Below are 24619 nucleotides of genomic sequence, written 5' to 3'. Positions count from 1 at the left end.
CACACACACAAACACATACACGGACAAACACATGCTTGTGCCCATGCGTAAGCGTGCACACACACACACACACACACCGGACAACCAACTCTACTTTAGCTGTGATGTTAGCCCCTTTGAGGGAATGAGTCGTGTTGCTAAGAGACCAACTGCAGGGAAGAAATTGAGGGAAGAGAGGAGATTTTTCTGTGACTGTATTAGATAGAGTGAAAGGCAGGTGAGTGGGTGGCTAGAACAGAAATGAGAGAGAGAGAAAGCGAGAGATCTGCTATGAGAGAGAGAGAAAGCAAAAGGGTGAAAGTGCAACTCAGAAATCCAATGTGAAGGCCATGCCTTTTGTCTCTATAGACTCCAGCATGCATAACCACGCTTACAACGCCCAGATCCTCCAATAGACACCTCGGGGCGGTGGGGGAGGGGGGGGCGGACAGTCCTGCTACAGTATCTCAATGACTGATAATTTATAATAGTATATTCCTAAAGACTTTTTATGTAAAATACTCAAGAGACTTTTTCATGGAGTTTATATGAATTACAAAATGTGCAAAATCACTACATTAAGCAAAATGTCACTGCATGAAAGACCCACTCTTAAACTCTATTTTTGACATTATTTTCTGATCGATACTGTTCTTCTTTTCAATTGATTAGGTTTAAATGGCAAATGTAAATGTAAAGTGTTTGGCTGGACAAACGAGGGACGAACGGCAGGGGTGAAATAAAAAACTTGCCTAATTGAATACGATTAAATCACTTCGCAAAATTAATATTCAGATTCTTATCGATTATTCGTCTTGCATTCACTGCGATCCGATCTGCACTCCACAGCTCATTTTGAAGTAATATAAAGTATTAAAAATCGATTTAGGGGGTTAGCAGGGTGTTAGAACTGACACACCATTATAATTTTATGAAAATACTTTCTTTTGCACGTAATTAGCCGCTGACAGCCGTTCCACATTTTATATCGATTTAATATCAGTCTCACCTTAACAATGTCTCCAATCTTTTTTACGGAAGAGGTGCCATTCTTTTCTTTTATTTCAGATCCATAATGGTAGTGGAGCCAGCTTCAAGGGAATGCCATTCAAGCTAATGTACAGGCCGTTTAGAAAGGCAGAAACGCAATTATTTTGGGATGTGCTGAAAAGTATCCTTGGAAAGTAGCTTGGAAAGTATGCTATAACTTACTATGTTTACACATGTAAACCAAAGTAGTTGGAAACAGTAGCATCGAAAATAAGTAAACAATTTGGTTTCTGTCAATGTGTTCACGTCACACAAAGTAGGCTACGTCGTCCAAAATCCTGAACACGTATAAAAACTCGACGCAGATACCTTCATAAAAGCTTTCGTTTGAAGAATTACCTATTTTAAACACATAGGCCTAGCATGTGACTTGCACCGGAGGCTGACCACAATTCCTGCACGCATGCTTAATATTTTATCAACGCTATGCTGATGTGTTTGTTATAAAGTACACGCTTCATTTGGGTTATCGAATAAACCTACTTGCAAAATTGGACGGTTTGTTTGTTTCTGAAGAAAACAGTCTATGCTTAGAGACAACACTGATATTGTCCCACCACCAGAGGTTATCGGAGCGCAACTGTAAAGAACGAATTTCCAGAATTTCTGAACGTCATGGCGAGTGTAGAGAAGCCGTTGTATCGCCTAGAGCCTTCCTTTAGCAGTGTGTCGAGAGGCCTTATCCGCGCTGTTTAATGTTCTATTCTGACCTGCAGTGACAAGTCAATGATTAAACTGACAGAGTGAAGCTGTAAATACGCACACTCCACAGGGTGCATCTTTCTGAAATAGTGGTCTTGCAGGCGCAACCACGTCTTTACATAAAACTACCGGAACAAATAACTCACCAAAATTTTACCGGGATAAGTATCGGTACCAAACTTAAATTTTATAAAGAAGGAAAACATGAGCCAAAACATAATAACCGTTTGTATTCTGGCCTAGTCTAAACACGACGACTGACTCCTGTTCATGACTGAAATCTCTCGCAAGGGTGTCGTGTTCGGTCCTAGAAAAGAAAAAAAAAACGAATAGGAAAGCACCATGGACGACGTGGCGGATACGTTTCCTCAGTTGTATAGCCATGTTGACAATAGCAGGGATTTAAAAGGCTTTATGGAACCCGCAATCCCGTATCAGAGAGGACAAACAGACTGAAAGGATAATTGTACCTGCGAGGTGTCAGCTGCTGGTGCTTGGAAAGCTCGCAGGGCAGAAACCTCAAACAGAAGCGCCCGAGGGACTCACCGCTCTGTGAGGCTGGTCACAGGTAAACGCAATCTCCCTGATAACTTTATCTTCAAAAGGTCCTCTTTGGGCCATGGACAGAGGCCGGCAACAGGTTAACTTTCTCTGCTAGTGGTATATCACCACAAGGTCCTTTCGGGATCATGGACAGTAGCTGGTCACCGATAACTTCTTTCTGACTGATACCGTTACATCAGATTCACGGGACTCATTCAGGACCATGGACAGAGAACGGCGAAGAGAACCAATACGGCATATAGCATTACATGCACCCCAAGGTCAACGGACCAATTGGAACAGCACACCATTACGGTTACAATAACCATAAGTAAAAATTGATTCCTCATCCTGTTTCAAATGGAGAAGCTTTAAGTTTGAAATGCGTTTACTGTAAAATATACCATAACCCTATAGGTAAAAGACAATGCATGACTTTTGAGGAAAACATGTCACAAAATTGCTTGAGTACAGTGATTGGTAATGCACTCGGGAACATACTGACACTGAAATAACACACAGCCAGCACAAGAAGAGAAACAGCCATGGCTGCACAACCTCAATAACAGGAAAAGCCTCTAAAGCAGGGGTCTCAAACTCCAGTCCTGGAGGGCCACAGTGTCTGCAAGCGTTTGTGGTTAGCTTTCAATCAGTAGCCAATTAATGCTGTGGGAGCAAGGTGTCGAGAGCCTTCAGCCAATCAAAGCACTGAAACGGTGCACAGATACAACAAACACCAGTAGACACTGTGACCCTCCAGAACTAGAGTTTAAGATCCCTGGTCTAAAGGTTTTGCATTGCCACTGATGGGAAATGAAGTTCAGAAGAAAAGTGCAAAAGAAAAGAGAGAGGGTAAAGTTTTATCAGGACTTCAAGCTCCCATCAGCACCTCTATGCCACTCATTCAGGGCCACACCAATCCCTGGGCCACAGAATTCAAGTTTAAAAAATGTTAACAATTTTTGAAAACTAATAAAACATTTTAAATGTACACTATTGTTATTTATGTGTCTGTGCGACTTGCCTCCCCAGTCTGCAATTTCCTCCACCACTCCGTCCCTCCCTCCATTCCTCTTCACCAGACTCAATTTCTCAGTCTCCTATTGGTCTGTCTGCTTACAGGTCACTCAGAACCGGTTACTTAATAGCACACCTTCATAAATATTTCAGAAATCCATAAATTTGATGTAATCATACTTCTTGAATAGAAACAGTGTCAACTGTTGGGACTGATTCCACATTTCCACATTATAAAAAAGAAGCCTATATAATATGAGGTTTAATAAAAAGAATCTAGAAGGAACTGCTCGCACCAATCTGAAAAAAAATAAACCCAGTAGAAATCACACATCCACCAGAATAGTTCCTATAGTAGTATAATAGTCCCCACAAGGCTGCACAGTCCTACCCGCTTGCAGTACAGGGAGAGGACTGAAATCATATGTGAAAATGTCACCCCCTAGTGTAGTTCTAGTCTTACAACAGGGGATTTACAGGGTTTACATGGAACAACAAATGATATCCCGTCTTATTACGCTTAGATGGACAAATTAGATCCTGTCTCATTACACCTAGATCAACAGACACACACACACACACATATACATATATATATATATATATATATATATATATATATTCACATAAGTAAACCATGCACCTGTCAATAACATGCATGCCATATAAAAAGATCAGGTACCTCTAATCCACCAATTCATGGTTTATCAGTTTTATTGGTGTCTACAGCACAATAATCAGAATAAAATACATTCTGCAACTCTTAAGTCTTCTGGAAGCTCTTTACAGAAACAACAAATAAAAATGGAGATTTAGAGAACAGAACAAGGATCTATCATCTGTCTTTATAGTACCTGGTATCATGCGTTGGTTTGGAAACAGGGAGGGGGGAGGGGGGAGGGGGGAGGGGGCAGGGGAGGAGGGCGGGGGCTTTGAGGTTCATACGAGCACTTATTCTGGGATCACCTCACCCAGCCACTTCAGGTAGGGGGGGTTTCCCTGGTCAATGGGCAGACTGATGACTTCGGCCACTTCGTAGGGATGCTTCGATCTGGATCGCAAACACACACACACACACACACACAGTGTGTATCGCTTTCCACTCGGGAAAATGTTTGTTTCCGATTGTGATCACCAAGCTGACTGCGCAGTAAAGAAGCTGCATTTAACATTTACAAAGAAGAACCAGCGTCGCAATGACATAGTTGAGGATGACCCAAGATCGAGAGACCCAGAGCAATGGGTCATATTCATATTCACACATGTTCATATCACAACTGTCACTCAGAATCAGAACTTGGAACTCCAGTTTGTCAATAGGTTTAAAATGGGCGACAGCTCATTTAAAAACAGTAAAGAGCACACCATGCCAAGCTTAACTGTAAAATACAGCAGAAGCAAGTCATTTATGAAGTGCTCTGTGGTAAACACTATGCCGCTCCCTTTCAAATCACACAATAGGACAGACTTCACACAAAGTTAAAGCAAGAAACTCAGTTCACTTGCTTGCACTAATGTACTCACCTAACATATTCTGCCAAAGCTGGCACCTTTGAGCTTCTGGTTTTAATCATCTAAAAATAAAATGTGATAATCGTGAACGCAGACCTTGCCGTGACAAAAACGGTAATCAAATAAACATTCCCAAATATGCCCTAAGATGACAATGTTTTTTCGCACTTGAGCAGGGAGGTGTGTTAGTTGCACTGTCTACAAAAATAAGACATCCATGGCATCCAGCTTGAGAGTTCAATGCATGTCATAACCAACCTTTAATTTCCTAGGAAGTTCCATTGAGATGAAAACCTTTCACAAGTGAAACCGAGCCAACACTGGGTAAGGGCCATTGGGCAGCAGTGGATGAACAGAAGCACAACTCTGCATCTCTGCGATGAGTCACTCACCCCAAGGATCAAACACCGCCAAGTCATGCCATTCCAGACAGACCCAGTTCCCCTCCCACAGCAAACACACATGCACACGCACGCACACAAATTTACAACCACTTGTGATTTCCCATTTGCGTTTTACCTTTTCTGGAAAAGTCAGTGCAAAACAGACCACATGGGTTTGACCACACTGGCCACATATCTCCACTGCGCTAAGTCACTCTGGATGAGAGCATCTGCCAAGTGACTGTAATGCAACGCTGCACTTTGCCATCAAATAAGCAGCCCACGTTGGCTTACCAGCAACACTTCATTGTCCTCTTCGATTTTCCCCTGCCACTCGTATCTGTAACACGGTGAATAAGCGTTAGACGTGCTGAACGAGTGCGGCCTGTCACTCCAGGCTGAAGCAATCGGGCTTGTGGACAGAGGGAATGGATACTCACATAGAGACAATCTTGGGCACAATATTGACGCAGGCCGCCAGCTTCTTCTCCACAAGCCCCCTGTGAAGACATCACAGGACACTGGCCATTAATGAGTGCTGACTGTACCGTGCTCTGAAAAGGAAAGCCAGCCTACGAGGACCATTAAGCAGCTTCATTTGGAGGGTAACGTATGATGCTTACAGTTAGCTAAGGGGTTGATTTAATTTTTACTGATTCAATGGGGAAAAAACCTGGCCCTACTGTATCCACCCTTGGTTGTCAAGTACAGAAATACCAACTTCTGAAGGCCTGTACTAACAGGCTAAGGTGCTTTATTTACAGATGTCAATACCTCCCTTAACATTTCCAAATTAAGCACAAAACCTGAAGAAATCGAGAATCAAAACACTCTGTTAACTTCTCCATTAAATACAGTGCCCTCCTAAAACATAATAACGGTAGCATGAAATCTGTTACTTTGGCTGTATAATTAAGACATTTGTATTCAAGAGTCTATAAAGATGAATATGAGACAAACAGCATTTATTTCATGGTTTTTACATGTACGCATGTTTTACTATTTTACAGGAACAGTTGTTTTTGTGTTTAGTCTACCCATTTTCAGCAGTGCAAAAGTATGTTAACAGATGACTGTAAGGTGTCTGTTGCTCAGGTGTTTTGTTTTGCATGGATTGTTCAGATAAACAATCACAGAGTGTCTCATCTTGGGTTTAGCCTTGTTTTTATCAGTGGAGATTGCATCTGGATTCAGAGGCATACACATTCATGAAGAATAGAGAACTAACTATGGCTGAATAACAGCTAATCTGTAAGCTGAGAGAACAGAAGAATTCATTAAGAAAGATAGCACAGAAAGTGCATATCAAAAACAGCAGTTTGTAAAGTCTTGAAAAAGAAACAAACCACACCGCACAGGTCGGCCAAGGAAGACCACTGCAGTTGACAACGGACAAATCCCAAGAAAAACCCTCAAACAACAGTCCATTTTCAATTAGAAAATATAAACATGTTTGAATCTTTTTAAATTCTTAGATTCTTTATATGTATAGCCTCATATCTGTCAGATGAGACCATGATAAAGACTAGTGTAGAAAAACATAGACTGTCGTTCAGAATACAATAGAAGTGGTCTATTTAATGGATTCAAAAAGCACCACAGATCCAAGAAGTTTACTCTCACCTTGCCAGATCTTTGGCCACCTGTTCATTGGGACACGTGACGAAGGCGGCAGAGTGTGTGCCTGACGTATACGTATCTGACGCCATCGCAAATGCTTTCAATCCCACAATTCCCAAAGACGGTACCATCATCCCGCTGAGCAGCAGCGTCTGTCGATACCATGGAAACAGATAAAAATAATTTATTCAAAACTAAAGGCTGAATACTCTGAATTACATGAAATCTGTGGTTAAGGATCACCGAATAAACACGCTCTGTACATTAAGAGTTTGCAAAACCTGTTTATCTATCAGGCTAGACAGCATTAAAGAGGGGTTCTGTAACCCAGGGAAATTGATGTGTGCGTGCGTTGTACCTATTGTGTTAGCAGGTATGTGTTTATGACAGTTCCGTGCTCACAGATGCATGATTCACAGTCTTTATAAATACAAAATATATACGCTATTTCACTGTTACTTGCAACACTTTGTGTATGTTTCAAATATTACTTAAGTGCTTAAAATTCACAATTTTGTCCATACGTCCCTACATTTCTGATTTTGCAGTGGCCGACCTTACCAGAAGGATAGTTTGAACAGGCCCGTGGAGCAGCACAATGCGCATTGCCTGTATGAAGTCAGATATACAAAATTAGGCAGAAGGAATTACTGCAGCTGGTGGAGTTTGCTAGGCCTGTAGACTGTAACAAGAGGTAGATGCACATTAACTATCCTATTTGTTTACTAGTATGTTACTTTGAGACGCCAACACATTCCAGAGCTCGTAAGTTAGTTTAGATAGTTAGCAAATGTCAAGCACAAAAATCCAAGCTTGCAAGAGTATGAGCAGCAGTGACGCGTGTTCTTGTGCAGTTCGCACATACTATACGTTTACATTAACCACAGCCATGTAACACCAGAAGTGAAAGAATGGCTAAATGTACACTAACAGAAGAGTTTGGACAGCGTGAGCGAATCTCGCCTTCGTGTTCACACAGCAAGCAACACCACTGAACTCTATGATGTGCTCTATGAGCAACCAGAGACTGTAAAAAATAGCAACACACGCCCTCTGCCGAAAACTAGGGACTTCCACAACCTGAACACACTTTACTTAGCCATTATGTTAGTTAAATAACTGGCTCGCAGTTACGCGGGGTGTGCATGTTAATGTGTTTCCACTAATGTAAGAAAGTAGATGGAGGGGGAAACTATGTGGCCACACGAGACACCACAACGTTAATCGCGACCCAAACCAATTTGTGCAATACCCTGTAATACCGTGATTGCCATCTCGCTAGCGTCCCCACGTCGTAATTCCATCCAGAAATCAGCGGCAGGAAGTGGGAAGATTTAGTTTGCGGCACACCATTCCGACTTTTCTTCTTCCTAGTGTTCCCCGAAAATATACACGATAGCTACAGATCTACAAATTTAGATGTTAAAGAAATCCAGTAGTGACTGAGGTAACTACCAACAGCTATGTACAAAAAAGAAAGCGTTCTGACGCTTTCTTCAGATGTAGCCTAGGCTACAGGGTTGTTTTCTCGCAAGTTGTCACTCGCGCTTGCTAGCTGGTGCTAACTCCCTGAGACTACACAGCCACTTGTGTCGCTACAGACACGCGTCTATCATACGAACACCCTAGATTTACATGTTTTTACATATTGGGGGTCCTTCTGCCGGTGCCCTATATCGTGAATTGGTTTACTGCATGCAGACCGCCACCTGATTCATTGTAGAAAAGTTGTACTGACCATTTAACCCCCCGCCCCGTTGTCAATTTAAAGCACGGTGATTTAAAGCATTTCGACCTGCTATTCTCCTCTCTCAGACCACGGCAAAGTTCCACACCCCCGTGATGCACGACAATCCCAGCGGATAGGGCCACTGCGCTGCGGTCCCACGTCCCACAGAAGTGTAGAGACATGTCGTTGTAGCAGCACATTAGTAAAGGCGACAGACTTGGCAATGTCAGTGGCGGCGGTGGTTGTTTTCGTAAACACTAGGGTGAAGTGGACTGTGTTTTTAAGGGTCGATGGATTATTGGTCAGTGTGTGTTTTTATGAAATGGAATTTAAGAAAACATTTAAATCAATTAGGTTATGAAATACAGGCATATCATTAGTTGGCAAGGAGAATTGCACAGAGACGTTTACAGCTGAATAATTAATGAGGCAATTCAAATGAAGTACCTTGCTCAAGGGTACAATGGCAGCACCCCACTTGACAATAAAACCTACGATCTGAGTTAAAAGCCCAGCTCCATGCTGCCACCCCAGCAGTGGTATTGTGTGTGATCTGTGAGATTCATGATGTTTGTCCCACTGCATGTGACTATCAGGAGTGAATGGAACCCTGGCTCATGGACCATACCCTGGAAGCCTGGCTCATTCACCAGTGAGTGGTCATGGACCCTGGGTCATGGACGGGACGTATAGCCTGGGGAGGTATTCAAATCTTACTGGCTGGTTTCATACCGGATCGTCAGGTGCAAGAGCCAGCGAAGCGGCTGGTACTGGTGTCACACGTGACTGTTTTGTGTTGCAGATAAGCAAGATACAATATGCTTTTTATACAGTCTATGGTTGAACCCCATGGGGTAATTTGTCCTCTGTATTTAACCCATCCTAGTTACGTAGGCGCAGTGGGCGGCCACAGTGCAGCGCCCAAACCCAGAAGCTCCTCCTTCCAAGGTAACAGTGCTAGCCACTGAGCAACCATGCTGCCTCTAAGTTCCAGGTGCTCCTAATTGTTCAGAGGGGGCAGCCAGCCAATATGCCTGGCTGTCACCCAGGGCAATATGTTCACCACTGACGTCATGCTGATGTGCTGCATGTGCTGAACTTCTGGGACATCACTGTGCAGCGGGAGGGCAAGCTCTTCTTTGAGAAGAGGGACAACTTGAATTTTGGTGAACCTCATCAGTGCATCATACTGGTTTGGGAACTGGGCTTGCAGCTCCAAGGCTGCAGGTTCAGTTCCAAGGTGGGGCACAGCTGTTGTACCGCTGAGCAAGGCACTTAACCCGAACTGCTTCAGTAAATATCCAGATGTGTAAAGGGATTGCATGTAAACAACTGTAAGCCATTAATTAAATCACTCTGGATAAGAGTGTCTGGTAAATGCCCAAAATTTGAAATGTCACCGTTCTCTCCAGGGGCCCTGCTGGGGTTGTCAATGTCGAATTATGTCACAGAGAAGCTTTTATTGGGTGCCCGAAACCTTTTCTACGAGGCAATAAACCCCCAGTGGTGCTTTTTTCCTGAAAAAAAGTTTCATTCGGTGTCCCATGAGACAGAAAAGGTTATTATAGATCAGGTTTTTGGAGACCAGCTATTGGTGCCCTTTAAAATCTTCAGATGCACACTGGCATCATTGCACATTGGTATTTGTACTGGTGTCATCATTGCAAAGCATACACTTTAGTTATTTCGTTTAAACAAAAAAAAAATCTTTGGTTTGAAATGTTTGCATGTAGAAAAACAGTCTGGTTTTTTAGGCTGTAACAGGGGCAGAGTGCTACCCATAATCATGTGATTTTGGGGTTGTAATTTCTCGCGTTTGAGCTGTCCCATGTCCCATGTCTCTGTGGTTTTTTTGGTGGGCGTTCTGGCACTTGAGCAGTTGGTCCTGCGTCTCTTGGCATGATTTTGACTCACCCAGTTCGTCCCGTGGCTGTCAGATCTGCCGCGGGTCAGCGAGCCGGCTAACAAGCTGCCGCAGGACGAGGGGAACTCCAACTCGACGTGGAACTTGGCCACGGAGGCCACCCACATCAACCACAACTTCTCCCAGCTGTGCCTGTGTCTGGTGAGCACCGCGCTGCGCCGTAGTCCCTCAGCACAGAGGGGCTGCTGGGAAAAAATCTGCAGACGTTCTTGGAAATGTACAGCTACTTCCCCTGTTACGGTAACGTTGTCAGTGACAAGAGGCACTACGACATAGACTCAAACTTCGCGGTGTAGAATATGTTGTAATGCAATTTGAGCACGCCTTGTTCTAACTATGCTCTATCTATGTTTTTGTTGAGTTGTCCTTTTACTTAGGGTGAGGCCATGTATAAGCCACTTGGGTTTCTTGCCTCTCCCTGCACTATTTCACTGTTTTTTAAATCTCTTCTGTTTCTGTTTTATATTTTAATTGTGCTAAATAAAACCAAACTAGGTTTTGTTAAATTAAAGGTAAAAAGCATGCACTTTATTTCTTTCTGTGATGAACTAAAGTGATTAAACACACCAGCATATCAATGCATTTTACTAGTATTTGTTCCTAGCGGTGACTGACAACTGATTTTCTTATTAACTTTGAGCACTGTTGCTGTTGTTAGTTGTACGTTAATTCAATCAGAAAATAATATAACTGTTGAGGAAGTGAGGATCAATTAAAATGTTTATTTTCTGAATCTAGGAGTTCCAGCAATCAGTGCCCTTGTACAATATTCAGCACTCTGAATACCGAACGTAAGTGGTATTGCATGCTAAAACCCCTCACGGAAGCTACATTTAAATATATATTTAATATGATTTAATTGAATAATGATTATTGAGAATGACAATCATCAGTTAAATTACCAAATTAGTTGATAGGTTAGTCGAACAGTAAGCTGGTGGAATCAAAACCAGTTGTCCATGAAGTCCTGAGATAGAATACTTTTATTAAATGAACAACAGAGATCAATTACATCAATTAGAACAGTGAATTGAAGTCATCCAGTCATATACTAATTACCTGTAAAGAGAGATACCGATTAGGCAGAACTTGAGTATCACTCTCTTCCAGTTTCTCTTACAGTGATGCCAAGTTAAAGTATGGAAGTGGGGTCAGGCTCATTTATGATAAGGACTGCCTTATCTAAAAGCTGCCAGATTGACTTATTAAAGTGACTTTGTTGTTGAAAGCAGGGCTAAGCACCATATTATTCTGAAAGGATTCATGGTTTAACCTCTTTTTAACAAGACCAAACATGAACATGTTAGTAAGTAATTTAGCTCAGCCATTGAATACCACTACAAGCTGTAAATCTATTCCTGATTTTAACAACAGAAGTAATGGTTGTAGGCAAAACATTGTTATGACCAGCCAGTAGTGTAAGTGGCCACCCGCATAAATAGCTTCATGTTCTGGTGACTCTTCAGAAGTAATTAAATGACACCCTAGATTTGTATGCATAGACAAGGGCCTCGGTGTGACTTCATTGCCTAAGGACATTCCCTCCGATGCTTATGAGAGGGGAGAGAGAAAAAAGCAGAATTCTTACAGTTAGGTGAAACAGAGCAGGCTACTTAATAAATAGCAATGTATTATTGCTTGAATCATGGACAAGTTCACTATCAAATTATAATGTCTCTCTCTCTCTCAAAAGCCATAGTCGAAAAAGCTAGATATCCGACAGATCAACTTATAAAAAAGAATGTAGTGACTTGGCAAATTAAAGTTCACTTGGCATAAAATAGATTTTTTTCAGCATAAAAACAATCCAAAGAATGTCTGTGAGAGTAAAACATTTTGTTAACATGAGAATCAATGTCCTGAATAAATGTGCAGCATTAAACCACCATTAAGTGCAATATGAGTAAATTTTTACATACAAAAAATTTTAAGACTTAAGGGGGAAAATGGCCATTTGTTTAGAAGAGGACACATGATAATAAGAGACTAGCTGATGGACCGTGGCTGCTACTCAGGATGCTCGTGAATGTCCCATGTGAACTGCAGGGGGAGGTCCCTCATCCTCTCTTGGAAGACCTGGTCAAACCGCTCGCTCTGGGCCACTGTGAAGGTGTTCTTCCAGTCCCCGACCGTACCTGCCAGAATACTGTCCAAGTTAATCCTTCTAAACACTTGCCAAGCTTGCACAGGTTTTAGAACACCGATTCCCAAACATATGGCAAAAAAATTGCAAGTACAGGAATATAGCTGCCAGAATCAATTATAGGGTTTGAAGCACGCATTGTAGACAAACAACATAGACACCCCTGTTGCAGAAGTTCCCCAGTTTCAGAATTGATGGTTTAGAACATAACCCCTGACCTTTGCGCAGGAAGTGTCCCTGCTCACGATCAAGCAGTTCCTGGGGCAGGAACTCGTAGTTGGCTTTGGGGTCCTTTTTCATGTTCTTGAAGGTGGCCCTCTCCACCACGCGGTCGATGGCCGAGCCATCCAGGTTCTTCCCAAGGAACTTGCTTATCTTCAACACCTCAGACCTCAGATCCTGTGAGACCACAAGAGAAGACGTGGCAACAATCCTTGCTTTGTAGGGACTTGTGAATAGTGCCAAAGCACTTAAGAGCCTTCTCCTGGTCAGACAAAATATAGAGAAATCAAGGTACACACAGTGTTGTGCCTTGATTTGATTGATGATTGGCCATCAAAGTTTCTGCATGTTTGTAGTCTTAGGGGAATATAGGGTATATTCAGAGAATGTGCCCTATATAGCCACAAAAAGGAGCCTCAAAGAGTTTGGATTCTTTGTTATAGGGATCTGTTTGCTTTTAGTGTAGTTACACCTCATCGATTTTCTGCGTACAAACCTAGCAAATCAGACAAACATGTAAACACGTAAAATTCCCTTTTTTTTGTCACCACCATCACTGCTGACCTTTGGCTGATGTAATGATGATGATGATGATGATGATGATGAAGAACGATCTCAATACGAATGGCACGGGCATTACCTGTACAGCCGTCTCACCTTTACCATGTCCTCGTACCTCAAGAACAGGATGTTGTACTGGTCTCTTTTTGAGTACCATTGCCTGATGTGATCGAACCAGGAAGCAGCAGCAACTGTAAACACAGGACATACACTGTCTCCAACATATCCAGCTGTGTGTGTATTTGTGGGGAAATTCACATCCAAAAGTCCAAAAAAGAAAACTTAAATATCCATGTGAATAACCCAGAATAGAATTCTACTGTCCATAATGACCCCCCATATTCTTCAGACTAAACCTCATTCCCCAGGTCCAAGACACCCCTTATGCCTAGACTCTGACCTGACAAACCATCTTCCCCACAAAGTGAAATCTGAGCTGTTATAATCTGTATTAAACACGGTGTGCTAGCATGATATAAGATTGATGGCTACTTCCTATGCTGAGAGATTAGGTATGGTTACAGTATGTGTAGGCAAGTGTGTGCGTGTGTAAGTCTGTGTTCTAACCTGCTCCCTCCAGGTACTGCTCCATGAAGTCCTCAAAGCTCTTGGGGGTCTCCAGTTTGCCCACAGCGTGACAGAAGTGAAAATAAGAGACCATAGCGTCCTTTGGGTTCCTCATCACATATACAATCTGACATGGAACAAAGACATTTTTAAGACTCAACTTTCAGTTGTTTTTTGATGTTTTATACACATTGTCATACCATCATATGGTTAACTGAGAGAATTCCTTGGTGTGTGTGTGTGTGTGTGTGTGCATACATCAACCTTCTGCTGCTTTCTTAATTTCTTTAGCACAGTCACATTGGTCCACCACCACAATAAGAAACACTGACTCCATCCTCTACATACACAAATTATCCATCTTCCATTTCTATCTTTACACTACACTACTCATTTATTTAGCCAAAAGCGAGTATCCGCTCCAGTTCCTGTAAGCCAGTTTTTTTTGCTCTATGTTCACCATGTTTTGTTTCCTTAGAACCCCACCTTGGCCCTCTTGCCCTTCAGTCCTGGGGGCATCAGCGCAGGGATGAGGTGAGAGGCAAATAAACGAGGGGAGGGGCGCAAGGCGTAGTCGGGGCGGTCCATGCGAAACTCCAGCCAGGGCATAGTTTCCAGGTTGTTGTCATACACAATGTCGTTTGAGAGGTCTGCTTCACAGAGCAACGTGAGGATCTGCTGAGTCCATATAGTGCCTAAGAAGGAAGGAAGTGAAGGAAGGTCCACAAAACCGGGACTTACTGTTCTAACAATACAACTGCTTCAGTGCAGTACAAAAGCATGGAGAATTTGACTCGATCAAATCACAACTCCTTAAAAATCCTTGAAAGTACAAAAATTTGGTTTAAAAATGCATTCAAGGATAGCATTACGTTTTCTTCATAAACTTGGTTTGGCCGGTTAGTATTAGCGATGGCTGAACTAAAAAATCTGTTTTTGTCAAGAAAAATAATTCTTTCTGATATTCTTTAGTCAAAGTTAATGATAAATGCTGACTAAATCCAGGCCAGAGTTCTTGAAAATAATTTTAAAGGGGTCAAATTTGTAGTTGACGGAATTTGGCAACCATCTTGAAAATAAAATACACCTTCATCAGACTACCTGACCATACACACTGAACACACAAATACATTTCTGGTTTCCAAGAGAGAAGGGTCACAATGTGAGTTGCCTATCAGTAGCCTATCAGTCGCAACAATGACTTCAGCATGGCCAACATAGGTCAAATACTGATTTTCAACAAACTCTAATTCTAATTGCTACATGCATCGCATTCTCAACAAAAAGCAAAGTCTAAGAAAGCGTTGCCTAAACTGAAATGCCCTGTCAAGCAGGCCATGAACAGATGAGATCCCGACCTGACTTGGGATAGGTGACCAGAAAAGTATCGTCGTCCCTTATCTCAAATGTCTGGAGCGAATCGATGTATTCCGGCGTCGTATCTCCAACTATAAACACATAGCCTTTATATCGATCTAGGTAAGGAGAGACAGCCTCCATAACGTTTGTCCTGTTCAATGTTGTAGACTGAAACATAAAGAGAAATCGGATGCAATATACAAGGTTGGGTGGATCGCGTGAGATCACTGTATCAATGAACAACTGATCACAAGGAACTTTTTTAGTTACTTATTAACATAACGAGACGTTGGAGTGATGGTTGTCATGCTTTTCATTATTTAAACTGTATTAGGTAGTCTACCTTTTTCCTCCATCTCTTGGGTCTGATTGGTCAGCTGCAACAAAGTTTTTTTAGCGCCATTTGTCAATTTTTGACTGCATCTATCTATCGATCTCTCTGCCAATTTGTTTGTCTTTCTGTCTGTCTGCCTGCCTGGTTCCTTAAGGTGCGTCTACACAGTTTGCATGCAGGTGTTGTGTGTGCTTTGGACTCTCCTGATATAGCATGGTTATCAAGATGGTGCTAGCAATCAAGAGACTGAGCCTGACAAAGGACAAAACTGATTTTCAGGATGTTATGAGAATGTTGTTGGAGATCCTCATCCGTCCTAGCCTTCATACAGCCCCTGGCATCTTGAGAAACTGAAAGGAAAAAAGGGAGACGCCTTGAAAAGATTAAGAAGAACCCATGGGTGCCCATTGGCATTGTCAGAAAGCAGGACATCCTAGCCCACCCGAGTGTGCATTTCAGATTAGAAATGACTGATGAGAAGGATGGCAGAATGGAGTCTGGAAATGACACTGCAGTGACAATTAGTTCATCAGTAATCTCCATATCTGAAGCGCTCTCCATGACCTCCCTGGGCACTGTAAGGTTCAGTTTTGACTTGACTGTTGTAACAAAATTGCACCTGTAAACTTTAATCATTTTATTGCTATCCAGTGGCGTTGTAAATGTCACAGACTGTAAAAGGCTAGAAAGACAATAGCAAGCTATCTCTAGGCTGTGGGACAGTCTCACAAACTTTTGTAGCCTAAATAAAATGTTAACCTTTCAGCATCGTTGGAACTGACTGTCCTTGATTATGGCCAACTGTCATATTGTGTCATTATAAACTGTTTTCCTCTTTTTGGTTCATCTGAGGTACAAGGTTCACATATACGTTGACTAGATGTTTACGTCTCTGCCAGGACCAATCAGTACATTGGCCTCATATGCAGTTTTGGGGTAATACCGTAAACGGGTTACTCACTGGGCATATTGACAGGCTGACTATCCGGATGAGCAGCTGCCCTGTGATAGCTGTTTGAGTCAGTGTCCAGATGGATCCTAGTGTTATGTCATAAAATAATAGAGGGGTCATGGTCCAGGATATTTAGATAGTCTGACTCACCAGATGGAGTAACCTTAGTTAGGGCTCCTTGGTTCAGATGTAAGTTGCGGTACCCGGACAAACATATTTCTCAGGTTAAAGTCCCTTCTTTATGGCGCAGAAACATTATTTGCAAGATTCCCAGATGAGTAGCACCTTTACCTGCTAGGATAGAAAGTCTTAGTGTCAGAGAATAATTATATGAATGCCTGGCAGCAGTAGATAGACTTGCAGCCCATTATTTCAGCACACCCCAGTCAATACACTTATACGTGAACCTGTATTCACACAAACATCCACACTACAGGTTTTAAAGTTAATCCCTACAAAATCTAAATCCTTACAGTATCAACACTCTTGATTTCTCTTTAGATGGCATTATGTAAACAAATAACAGCAAAAAAGCGCTTTCTCATAGCAACTCAGAAGCAGAATAATAGTCACAGCCGTTACATTTATACAGACGAGGACATCATGTTTTTTTTTTTTTGGTCACCTAGCAAACGATTCCCGCTAAAAGTGACTCAGAAAAGCACACAAACTTTTCAAGGACAGATAACTGCTTAAAATTATGTATTGTAAATAAAAACAATGCGTTACACCCAAAAATTACTTCCGGAACGGAGTTTTACTTATCTTGCTCTAAAACGTTTTTTTAAATAAAATAAAAAATAATTTCACACAAAGGTTTTTGAATTGTTCAGTTCTTTTGGCACACTGTAGAGGACTGAACTGAGTGTGTACAAACCTGAAATGGCTACTGTAGCAGCAGTGTACAAAAAAGTTGTTGACCATGTTACACTTACGATGCGTTACATTTGTACCGACTGTTCCCTACGGCATTTATGTTCTTAATAAAATATTAAAATGTACATAATATGAACTTTGCATGCAGATTGAACCACCCAAGCCAAGTGTGATCGTTGCCTGGGATCTGTCGGCTGCGAAAACAGCATCGGGGAATAGATGTTTAGCAACTCTCCATTGCGTAAACAAACGAAATTTGTTAAACCAAGTAATTTGGCGTTTTTCTAAATCATTATAAAAAGCCAAGATGGAAGTGTAATTGCATGGTGGTGCAAGGCTAAGTCATACAATGAAAAAACAGTAATAAGCTCAATGATCACTCAAAGTTCACATCACAGAATGTTTAATTTTTTCAACTTTTTAGCAATATAAACAGGTGCTAAACATTAGTCAATGCAGTGGGTTCAATAGAACAATGTGATGTTGATATCTGTGCTCTTGTATTATAACTAAATAGATAGGGGATTGCCCATAAAAATTAAATAAACATTAAAGGTTTCACCCCGCCATGTAATCCTCGGCACCCAGCAGTACAAACCCAAACAGTTGGGCAACCAGATCAGCTTGAGCACGGAGACGAATTTGTTGATGGAATCAACTAATAAGTAAAAAACAACTGTAAATAAAGTCTTACAATCAAATTATTTTATTAAATGAACAACAGGATACAGATCAATTAGAATAATGAATTGACATCATACATCAATTAATGAATGTAGGCTCACTATTTATATTTCCAAAAAACAAGACCAGACATTAATTTGAAATTACCAGTAAATAGAGAGACCTATAAACCAGAATTTGTGAGTATTACCAACTTCCAGTTTCCCTTCCAGTTTCTACACAACAGGAACAAAAGGAAACAAGCTGGAAAAACTTGGATGTTGTGGTCACACAACCATGGAACCCCCCGCTGAAATAAAGAGGAAGACCCTTGTTCTCCAAGGCTCTAAAATGCACTAAAAGCTTTTTCCTGCGGCCATCATTAAGACTTATCTAGGAGAACTTGAGGAGGCTTTCCCTGATTGGGCGATGTCGAGTTAAAGTGTAGAAGGGGGGTCAGGCACATTGAGGACTGGCTTATATAAAAGCTGAAAAATGTACTTATTAAAGAGAATTTATGTTTCTTAAATGCAGGACTAAGCACAATGATATTGAGGATTCATGGTTTTAGCCTCTTCTTAACAAGATCAAACATGAAAAAAGAATTCAGCTCAGCTATTGAATACCAATACAAGATAGAAATTTACTCCTGCTTTTAAGTGTACAGCTGATGGTTGTAGGCGAAAACTGTTAAGTGTAACCAGCCGTGTAATCTATGCCTTCGGGTAAAAATACCACCCATGTTAAAAGGCCAGTCATACCACACTGATCTTCACTTGAAACTGGTGCTGCCTCCAAAATTGTAAATTCCATTGCCAGGCCTCAACAACCATTACCTACACAGACATTAAGGCTTTCAATTGATGATTTCTATTTAATGTCACAGTTTGGCATTCAAACTTAAAATTAAAAGGACACTAAATGCAATTACAGCAATTTCAGCATATGAGAAATTTCAAGACTTAAGGGGGAAAACAGCCGTTTGTTTAGAAGATGATAATAAGACTAAGTAATGGACCGTGGCTGCTACTCAGGATGCTCGTGAATGTCCCATGTGAACTGCAGGGGGATGTCCCGCATCCTCTCTTGGAAGACCTGGTCAAACCGCTCGCTCTGGGCCACTGTGAAGGTGTTCTTCCAGTCCCCGACCGTACCTGTCAGAATACTGTCCAAGTTAGTCCTTCTAAACACTTGCCAAGCTTGCACAGGTTTTAGAACACTGGTTCCCAGACATATGGCAAAACAATTGCAAGTACAGGAATATAGCTGCCAGAATCAATTATAGGGTTTGAAGCACGCATTGTAGACAGACAACATAGACAACATAGACACCCCTGTTGCAGAAGTTCCCCAGTTTCAGAATTGATGGTTTAGAACATAACCCCTGACCTTTGCGCAGGAAGTGTCCCTGCTCACGATCAAGCAGTTCCTGGGGCAGGAACTCGTAGTTGGCTTTGGGGTCCTTTTTCATGTTCTTGAAGGTGGCCCTCTCCACCACGCGGTCGATGGCCGAGCCGTCCAGGTTCTTCCCAAGGAACTTGCTTATCTTCAACACCTCAGACCTCAGATCCTGTGAGACCACAAGAGAAGATGTGGCAACAATCCTCGCTTTATAGGGAATTAATGTGCTTAAGAGGCTTCTCTTGGTCAGACAAAATACACTGTTTGATAAAATGTAGAATATCAAGACACACACATAATGCTCTGGCTTGATTTCATTGACGACTGGCTATCAACGTTTCTGCACATATGGAATTTTTGGGGTAATATAGGGTATATTCACAGAGAATGTACCTTATACACCAAGAGAAAGGAACTGCGGTTTGGTTTCTAGGAACCAAACTGGAAAATCAAAGAGTGTGGATTCTATGTTACATTATCGATTTGCTTATACAGTACAGTTGCACCTCATCTTTCATTACGTCATCGATTTGCTTGTACAGTACAGTTGCACCTCATCTTTCAGGATACAACCACAGTAAATCATTCAAACATAGAATTTGTAAAATCTGCTAATTTCTTTTTGTCTCCACCATCACTGCTCACCTTTAGCTGATGTAATAATGATAATGAATGATCTCAATATGATTGGCAGAAATCGTTTCTCAAACTAAAGGGCATTACTTGTACAGCCGTCTCACCTTGACCATGTCCTCGTACCTCAAGAACAGGATGCTGTACTGGTCTCTTTTTGAGTACCATTCCCTGGTGTGATCAAACCAGGAAGCAGCACCAACTGTAAATACAGAACACACACTGTCTCCGGGATACCTAGCTGTGTGTCTATTTATGGGAAATTTCATAGCCAAAAGTCCAAAAACAAAAACCTAAATACTGATTTGAATAATCCAGAATAGAATTATAGTGCCAATAATGACACCCCCCCCCCCCCCCCCCCACAATATGCTTCAGACTAAACCTCATTCCTCAGGTCCAAGACATCTCCTATGCCTATACCAGTGGTAACCAACCTTGCTCCTGTAGATCTACCATCCTGTAGGTTTTCATTTCAACCCCAATTTGGCACACCTGTCTCCACTAATTAGCAGCTCAACAAAATCTCTAGCAGTTGAATGAGATGTGTTTTTAGGGTTGGAGTGAAAACCTACAGAACAATAAATCTCCAGTAACAGGGTTGGTTACCACTGGCCTAAAACAAGTCATCTCCCCCGCAAAGTGAAATCGGAGGTGTTATAATCTGTATTAAACTCTTCTTGTGTCCTAGTGTAATGTAAGATTAATGGCTGTCTCCTATGCTGAGGGCAGTAATGGTTACAGTTTGTGCAGGCGTGTTTGTGCATGTGGCCACGTGTATGCTGGTGTAAGTGTGTGTTCTAACCTACTCCCTCCAGGTACTGCTCCATGAAGTCCTCAAAGCTCTTTGGGGTCTCCAGTTTGGTCCAAGCATGGCAGAAGTGAAAATAGGAGACCACATTGTCCTTTGGGTTCCTCATCACATACACAATCTGACATGGAACACAGTATAATGGATATAAAGGTCACAGGTTCAATTCCCAGGTAGGGCACTCTCGTTTTACCCTTGAGCAAGGTACTTAACCTGCATTGGTTCAGTATATATCCTGGTGTATAAATGGTTGCAATGTCAATGATATGCATAAAAGTTGTGTAAGTTGCTCTGGAAAAGAACGTCTGTTAAATGCCTATAATGTAATGTAATGTAAATTGGCAAAATTCCCTTGTCTGTGTCTGTATGTGAGTGTGTATATCACACTTCTGCTGCTTTCTTAATTTCATATTGTTCCACCACCACAATAAGAAACATTGCCTCCATCCTCTACACACAAATTAGTATCCCTCTTCCATTTCAATCTTTACACTACACTGATAATTTATTTAGCCACAAGAGTGCATTGGCTCCAGTTCCCGGAAGCCAGCTTTTTGTCTTTGTGTTCACCCCATTTCGTTCCCTTAGAACCCCACCTTGGCCTTCTTGCCCTTCAGTCCTGGGGGCATCAGCGCGGGGGTGAGGTGAGAGGCAAATAAACGAGGGGAGGGGCGCAAGGCGTAGTCGGGGCGCCCATCGAGGTACTCCAGCCAGGGCATGGTCTCCAGGTTGTTGGCGTACACAACGTCATTTGGGAGGTCTGCCTCACAGAGCAACATGAGGATCTGCTGAGTCCATATAGTGCCTAAGAAGGATGGAAGTGAAGAACAGAGTTCTGAAGCCTTCTAAACCAGTACTAACTGCTCTAACAATAAAACAGCTTCAATACAGTACAAAGCAGGAAGGATTTGAATCCCTCAAATACACCACTCCTTAAAATCCTTGAAAGTTTAACATTCTTCAGCATTGCATGTTTTTTTCTCTTTTTCTTCTCAAACTCGATTTGGCCCGTTGCCCGTTAGTTTTAGTGATGGCTGGTTTCCAAGCGCCACTCTGTCAGCTATCAGTAACCTATCAGTCACAATAATTATTCTAAAATAGCCTAAGGAAGGTTACAGATACAAACAAAGGCACATCCCATTGCTTGAATATAACATTTACCAATAGAGGATAATACCAAGAAACACACATTTATTTACACTAGAGAATAAATAAATACAGATAAAAATTAGAAATATTTAGGCCTATTAAATAAATACATAATTTTACAAACCTATCCAGACATATGTTTACATTAATGTACGCTGTGTTTGTGGGTTTAGCCAAACAGATTTAAGTTTAGCCAAACAAGTACAATAGTACAATTGCTTTTAAAATGTAAACTAATCATAATAATAATAATAATCATAATAATAATAAACAATTTTCTAATAACAACAACAATAATAATCATCATCATAATCAGACTAATTAATTTTATTCATGATGTGCTGTTCACACACCCAAAGCACTGGATGCAGACAATTGTTCGAACATTTAGAGTAGTCTTGTTAAAAATGTTTTAGGTGTAATACAGCTGAATTGCAGTTTACTTCCACGATAGTGATATTTGACACTTTCATGTGACAGATAGAACTTTGAATGACTACATTCTCTTCAGACGATAATATAAAACACTGGGCCAAGTTACATTAAATAAATTTAGGAAACATTGGGTAGCATTGCTTTGGAATAGAGCTCGTTTAATTTGCGTGAGCTAAGATGGCCAATATTGTTTGTTGTAACTTGGCCTCATTTTGATATAAATACTTTTAATGGCAGACCTAGATTTTGCAAGTTTTAATGAATAACTAAAACAGTGCTTTATGCGTGAGTAACTCGGCAGTATTGTAGGCACTGAAAACATGCTTTTGTGGAGATATGACTTTCAACACAGCACTGAATGAAAACGTTCGTCTACAATTCTAAACGGCACGCCTACACATATCACTTTTTCTTTTTTCCTTACAGAAATGATCGTGTAAGAAATAACGTTCTAAATTCTAAATTCTAATTCTAAAACGTCTAAATTCAAACGCTACGAAAACTGACGAGATCCCGACCTGATTTTGGATAGGTGACCAGAAAAATATCGCTGTCCCTTATCTCGAATGTTTGGAGCGAATCGATGTATTCTGGCGTAGTAACTCCTGTTGAAAAGACATAACCTTTATATCGACATAGGTAAGGATTGACAACCTCCATAATGTTCGTCCCGGGCTACGTTAAAGACTGAAACGTAAATAGAAATCAAATGTGAAATGGATCGCGTGAGACCAAGAGAGCCGAGCTGGCTGTCCTGTGTTACACTAACTAAATGAACGACTGATAACAAGGAACTATTTTAGTTACTTATTAACGTAGCTAGACCTCTAAACGGTGGTTGTTATATGTATTATTAAAACTGCATTAGGTACCTTTTTCCTCTGTACCTCTAGGGTATTGGTCGACTGAAACGTCTGAAGGTTTTTCAATACTATTTGTCCATCTTTGATCGCAGCAACTGCATTGCAGGATTGCCCTCTTTCAAAGGACATGCTCCACACACCTTGTTCTCAAGGCTCTTATTGGCAGCTGATTTAAAGAAAACCACAGAAGTTTGACACCCCTGTTGTAGATCGGTGATTCCAAACTCGGTCCTGTGTATGCTGGCTTTCGTTCCAACCACAATTTCAATTCCTGAGTTTTAGCAAGCTGTTATAACTTTAATTAGGTGCTCTTCTTGATTAGAGGGATTATTTACCCTCTTAAACCACATCATGTCAGAAATAGCTATGCCTATCACGAAGAATAAACTTTCCTTGTGCTTATTGTGCTATATTGCAAACAATTATGTAAAAAAAGAAGGAAATTATTTTAACTGATCAAATTAAAGACTGAGATGAATCAATAGATGCTTAACAGGTGTGGACCTGTGGCCATTATTACTAACCATTTGGAAGATAACAAATAATCATATATATTTAAAAAAGCAGGCCGGCCTTCTCTTTCCATAAGGATAAATCAGCACTGTTTTTTATTTATTTATAAAGCCCTTTTTTGTAAACTGCCCCTTTAGCTGTAATCAGTCTTGATTTGGAATGCCGGATATCACTATCCACACTCTCAGCATGGAAAAACTGCTTTTAACTTCTGTGCTCCTCATACCTGGAATGAACTGCAAAAAATACTGACAGTTGATTCTTTCGTAACATCAGGAAAATTTTGATCTTTGACCTTGATCCATGTTTATTTGGATTGTAAATGTTTCAGTTGATTGTTATTATTTCTTCTTTTTCTTTTATATTTCATATTTTCTTAAAATTCTTCTTGATTTTATTGTACCTCGACACCATTGCACATGAGGGTCAATAAATATAAATAAAACAGATTGCTGTTTTCTTTGTACAACTACAGCCCTGGGCAATGTTCAGAAACATTATCAGTAATGCTATCTGAAACCACAAGTGCTCATCAGAGTATCAACACTCCTGTATTTAGTTGTTAATTTTTCTACTCATAGCCATGGGTGTGCCGTTTTAAAAGATCAAAGTCCACGGCTGTAATTTGACCGTTAAGACTTCTCCCTTACATTCAAACAATGGGCTATTCCAGTCTCA

General features: G+C 41.1%; 3 protein-coding genes across 10 annotated transcripts; all 3 read right to left on the bottom strand.

The window, feature by feature from the left end:
- Positions 1-4186: 4186 nt before the first annotated feature.
- Positions 4187-8743, bottom strand: LOC118216003 (protein CutA homolog). Of its 5 annotated transcripts, none has more exons than XM_035397000.1 (7): positions 8602-8743; positions 7368-7415; positions 6810-6958; positions 5627-5686; positions 5481-5526; positions 4816-4865; positions 4187-4342 (listed from the first exon to the last, which is right to left on the bottom strand). In XM_035397000.1, exons 2-7 carry the CDS (start codon positions 7410-7412, stop codon positions 4243-4245), a joined length of 450 nt encoding a protein of 149 aa, XP_035252891.1. In that variant the 5' UTR covers positions 7413-7415; positions 8602-8743; the 3' UTR covers positions 4187-4242. The 5 variants fall into 5 exon arrangements, with proteins under 5 accessions (XP_035252891.1, XP_035252889.1, XP_035252892.1 ...); XM_035396998.1 differs by having other exon boundaries at positions 8545-8728; XM_035397001.1 differs by lacking the exon at positions 8602-8743 and adding an exon at positions 8059-8423.
- A 2681-nt stretch (positions 8744-11424) lies between these two features.
- On the bottom strand, positions 11425-15479 carry LOC118216355 (amine sulfotransferase-like). Its single transcript, XM_035397446.1, has 6 exons — positions 15311-15479; positions 14439-14647; positions 13953-14079; positions 13482-13576; positions 12821-13001; positions 11425-12594 (listed from the first exon to the last, which is right to left on the bottom strand). Exons 1-6 carry the CDS (start codon positions 15450-15452, stop codon positions 12467-12469), a joined length of 882 nt encoding a protein of 293 aa, XP_035253337.1. The 5' UTR covers positions 15453-15479; the 3' UTR covers positions 11425-12466.
- A 2677-nt stretch (positions 15480-18156) lies between these two features.
- Positions 18157-23651, bottom strand: LOC118216995 (amine sulfotransferase-like). Of its 4 annotated transcripts, none has more exons than XM_035398711.1 (6): positions 23438-23651; positions 21578-21786; positions 20976-21102; positions 20278-20372; positions 19526-19706; positions 18157-19290 (listed from the first exon to the last, which is right to left on the bottom strand). In XM_035398711.1, the coding sequence occupies exons 2-6, from the start codon at positions 21758-21760 to the stop codon at positions 19163-19165; spliced, it is 714 nt and encodes a 237-aa protein (XP_035254602.1). In that variant the 5' UTR covers positions 21761-21786; positions 23438-23651; the 3' UTR covers positions 18157-19162. The 4 variants fall into 4 exon arrangements, with proteins under 4 accessions (XP_035254602.1, XP_035254599.1, XP_035254600.1 ...); XM_035398708.1 differs by lacking the exon at positions 23438-23651 and adding an exon at positions 23084-23360; XM_035398709.1 differs by lacking the exon at positions 23438-23651 and adding an exon at positions 23084-23360 and having other exon boundaries at positions 20976-21024.
- Positions 23652-24619: the final 968 nt, after the last annotated feature.

Source organism: Anguilla anguilla, chromosome 17 (assembly GCF_013347855.1).
Source record: "Anguilla anguilla isolate fAngAng1 chromosome 17, fAngAng1.pri, whole genome shotgun sequence".
NCBI classification, from domain to species: Eukaryota; Metazoa; Chordata; class Actinopteri; order Anguilliformes; family Anguillidae; genus Anguilla; species Anguilla anguilla.
This window is presented reverse-complemented; position numbering and strand designations above follow the sequence as displayed.

Excerpts from the sequence above, each read along its gene's own strand:
- LOC118216003 (XM_035396997.1), bottom strand. The coding sequence starts at position 8,110 with ATGGAATTACGACGTGGGGACGCTAGCGAGATGGCAATCACG. Across the intron at positions 5,527-5,626 it reads GTGCCCAAGATTGTCTCTAT|ATACGAGTGGCAGGGGAAAA; the intron begins GTGAGTATCCAT and ends ACCGTGTTACAG. Across the intron at positions 4,866-5,480 it reads AGGACAATGAAGTGTTGCTG|ATGATTAAAACCAGAAGCTC; the intron begins GTAAGCCAACGT and ends TTTTATTTTTAG.
- LOC118216355 (XM_035397446.1), bottom strand. The coding sequence starts at position 15,452 with ATGGAGGCTGTCTCTCCTTACCTAGATCGATATAAAGGCTATGTGTTT. Across the intron at positions 14,648-15,310 it reads GGTCACCTATCCCAAGTCAG|GCACTATATGGACTCAGCAG; the intron begins GTCGGGATCTCA and ends CTTCCTTCTTAG. Across the intron at positions 12,595-12,820 it reads GGGACACTTCCTGCGCAAAG|GTACGGTCGGGGACTGGAAG; the intron begins GTCAGGGGTTAT and ends GTATTCTGGCAG.
- LOC118216995 (XM_035398708.1), bottom strand. The coding sequence starts at position 23,225 with ATGGAGGTTGTCAATCCTTACCTATGTCGATATAAAGGTTATGTCTTT. Across the intron at positions 21,787-23,083 it reads GGTCACCTATCCAAAATCAG|GCACTATATGGACTCAGCAG; the intron begins GTCGGGATCTCG and ends CATCCTTCTTAG. Across the intron at positions 20,373-20,975 it reads GCAGTACCTGGAGGGAGTAG|TTGGTGCTGCTTCCTGGTTT; the intron begins GTTAGAACACAC and ends CTGTATTTACAG.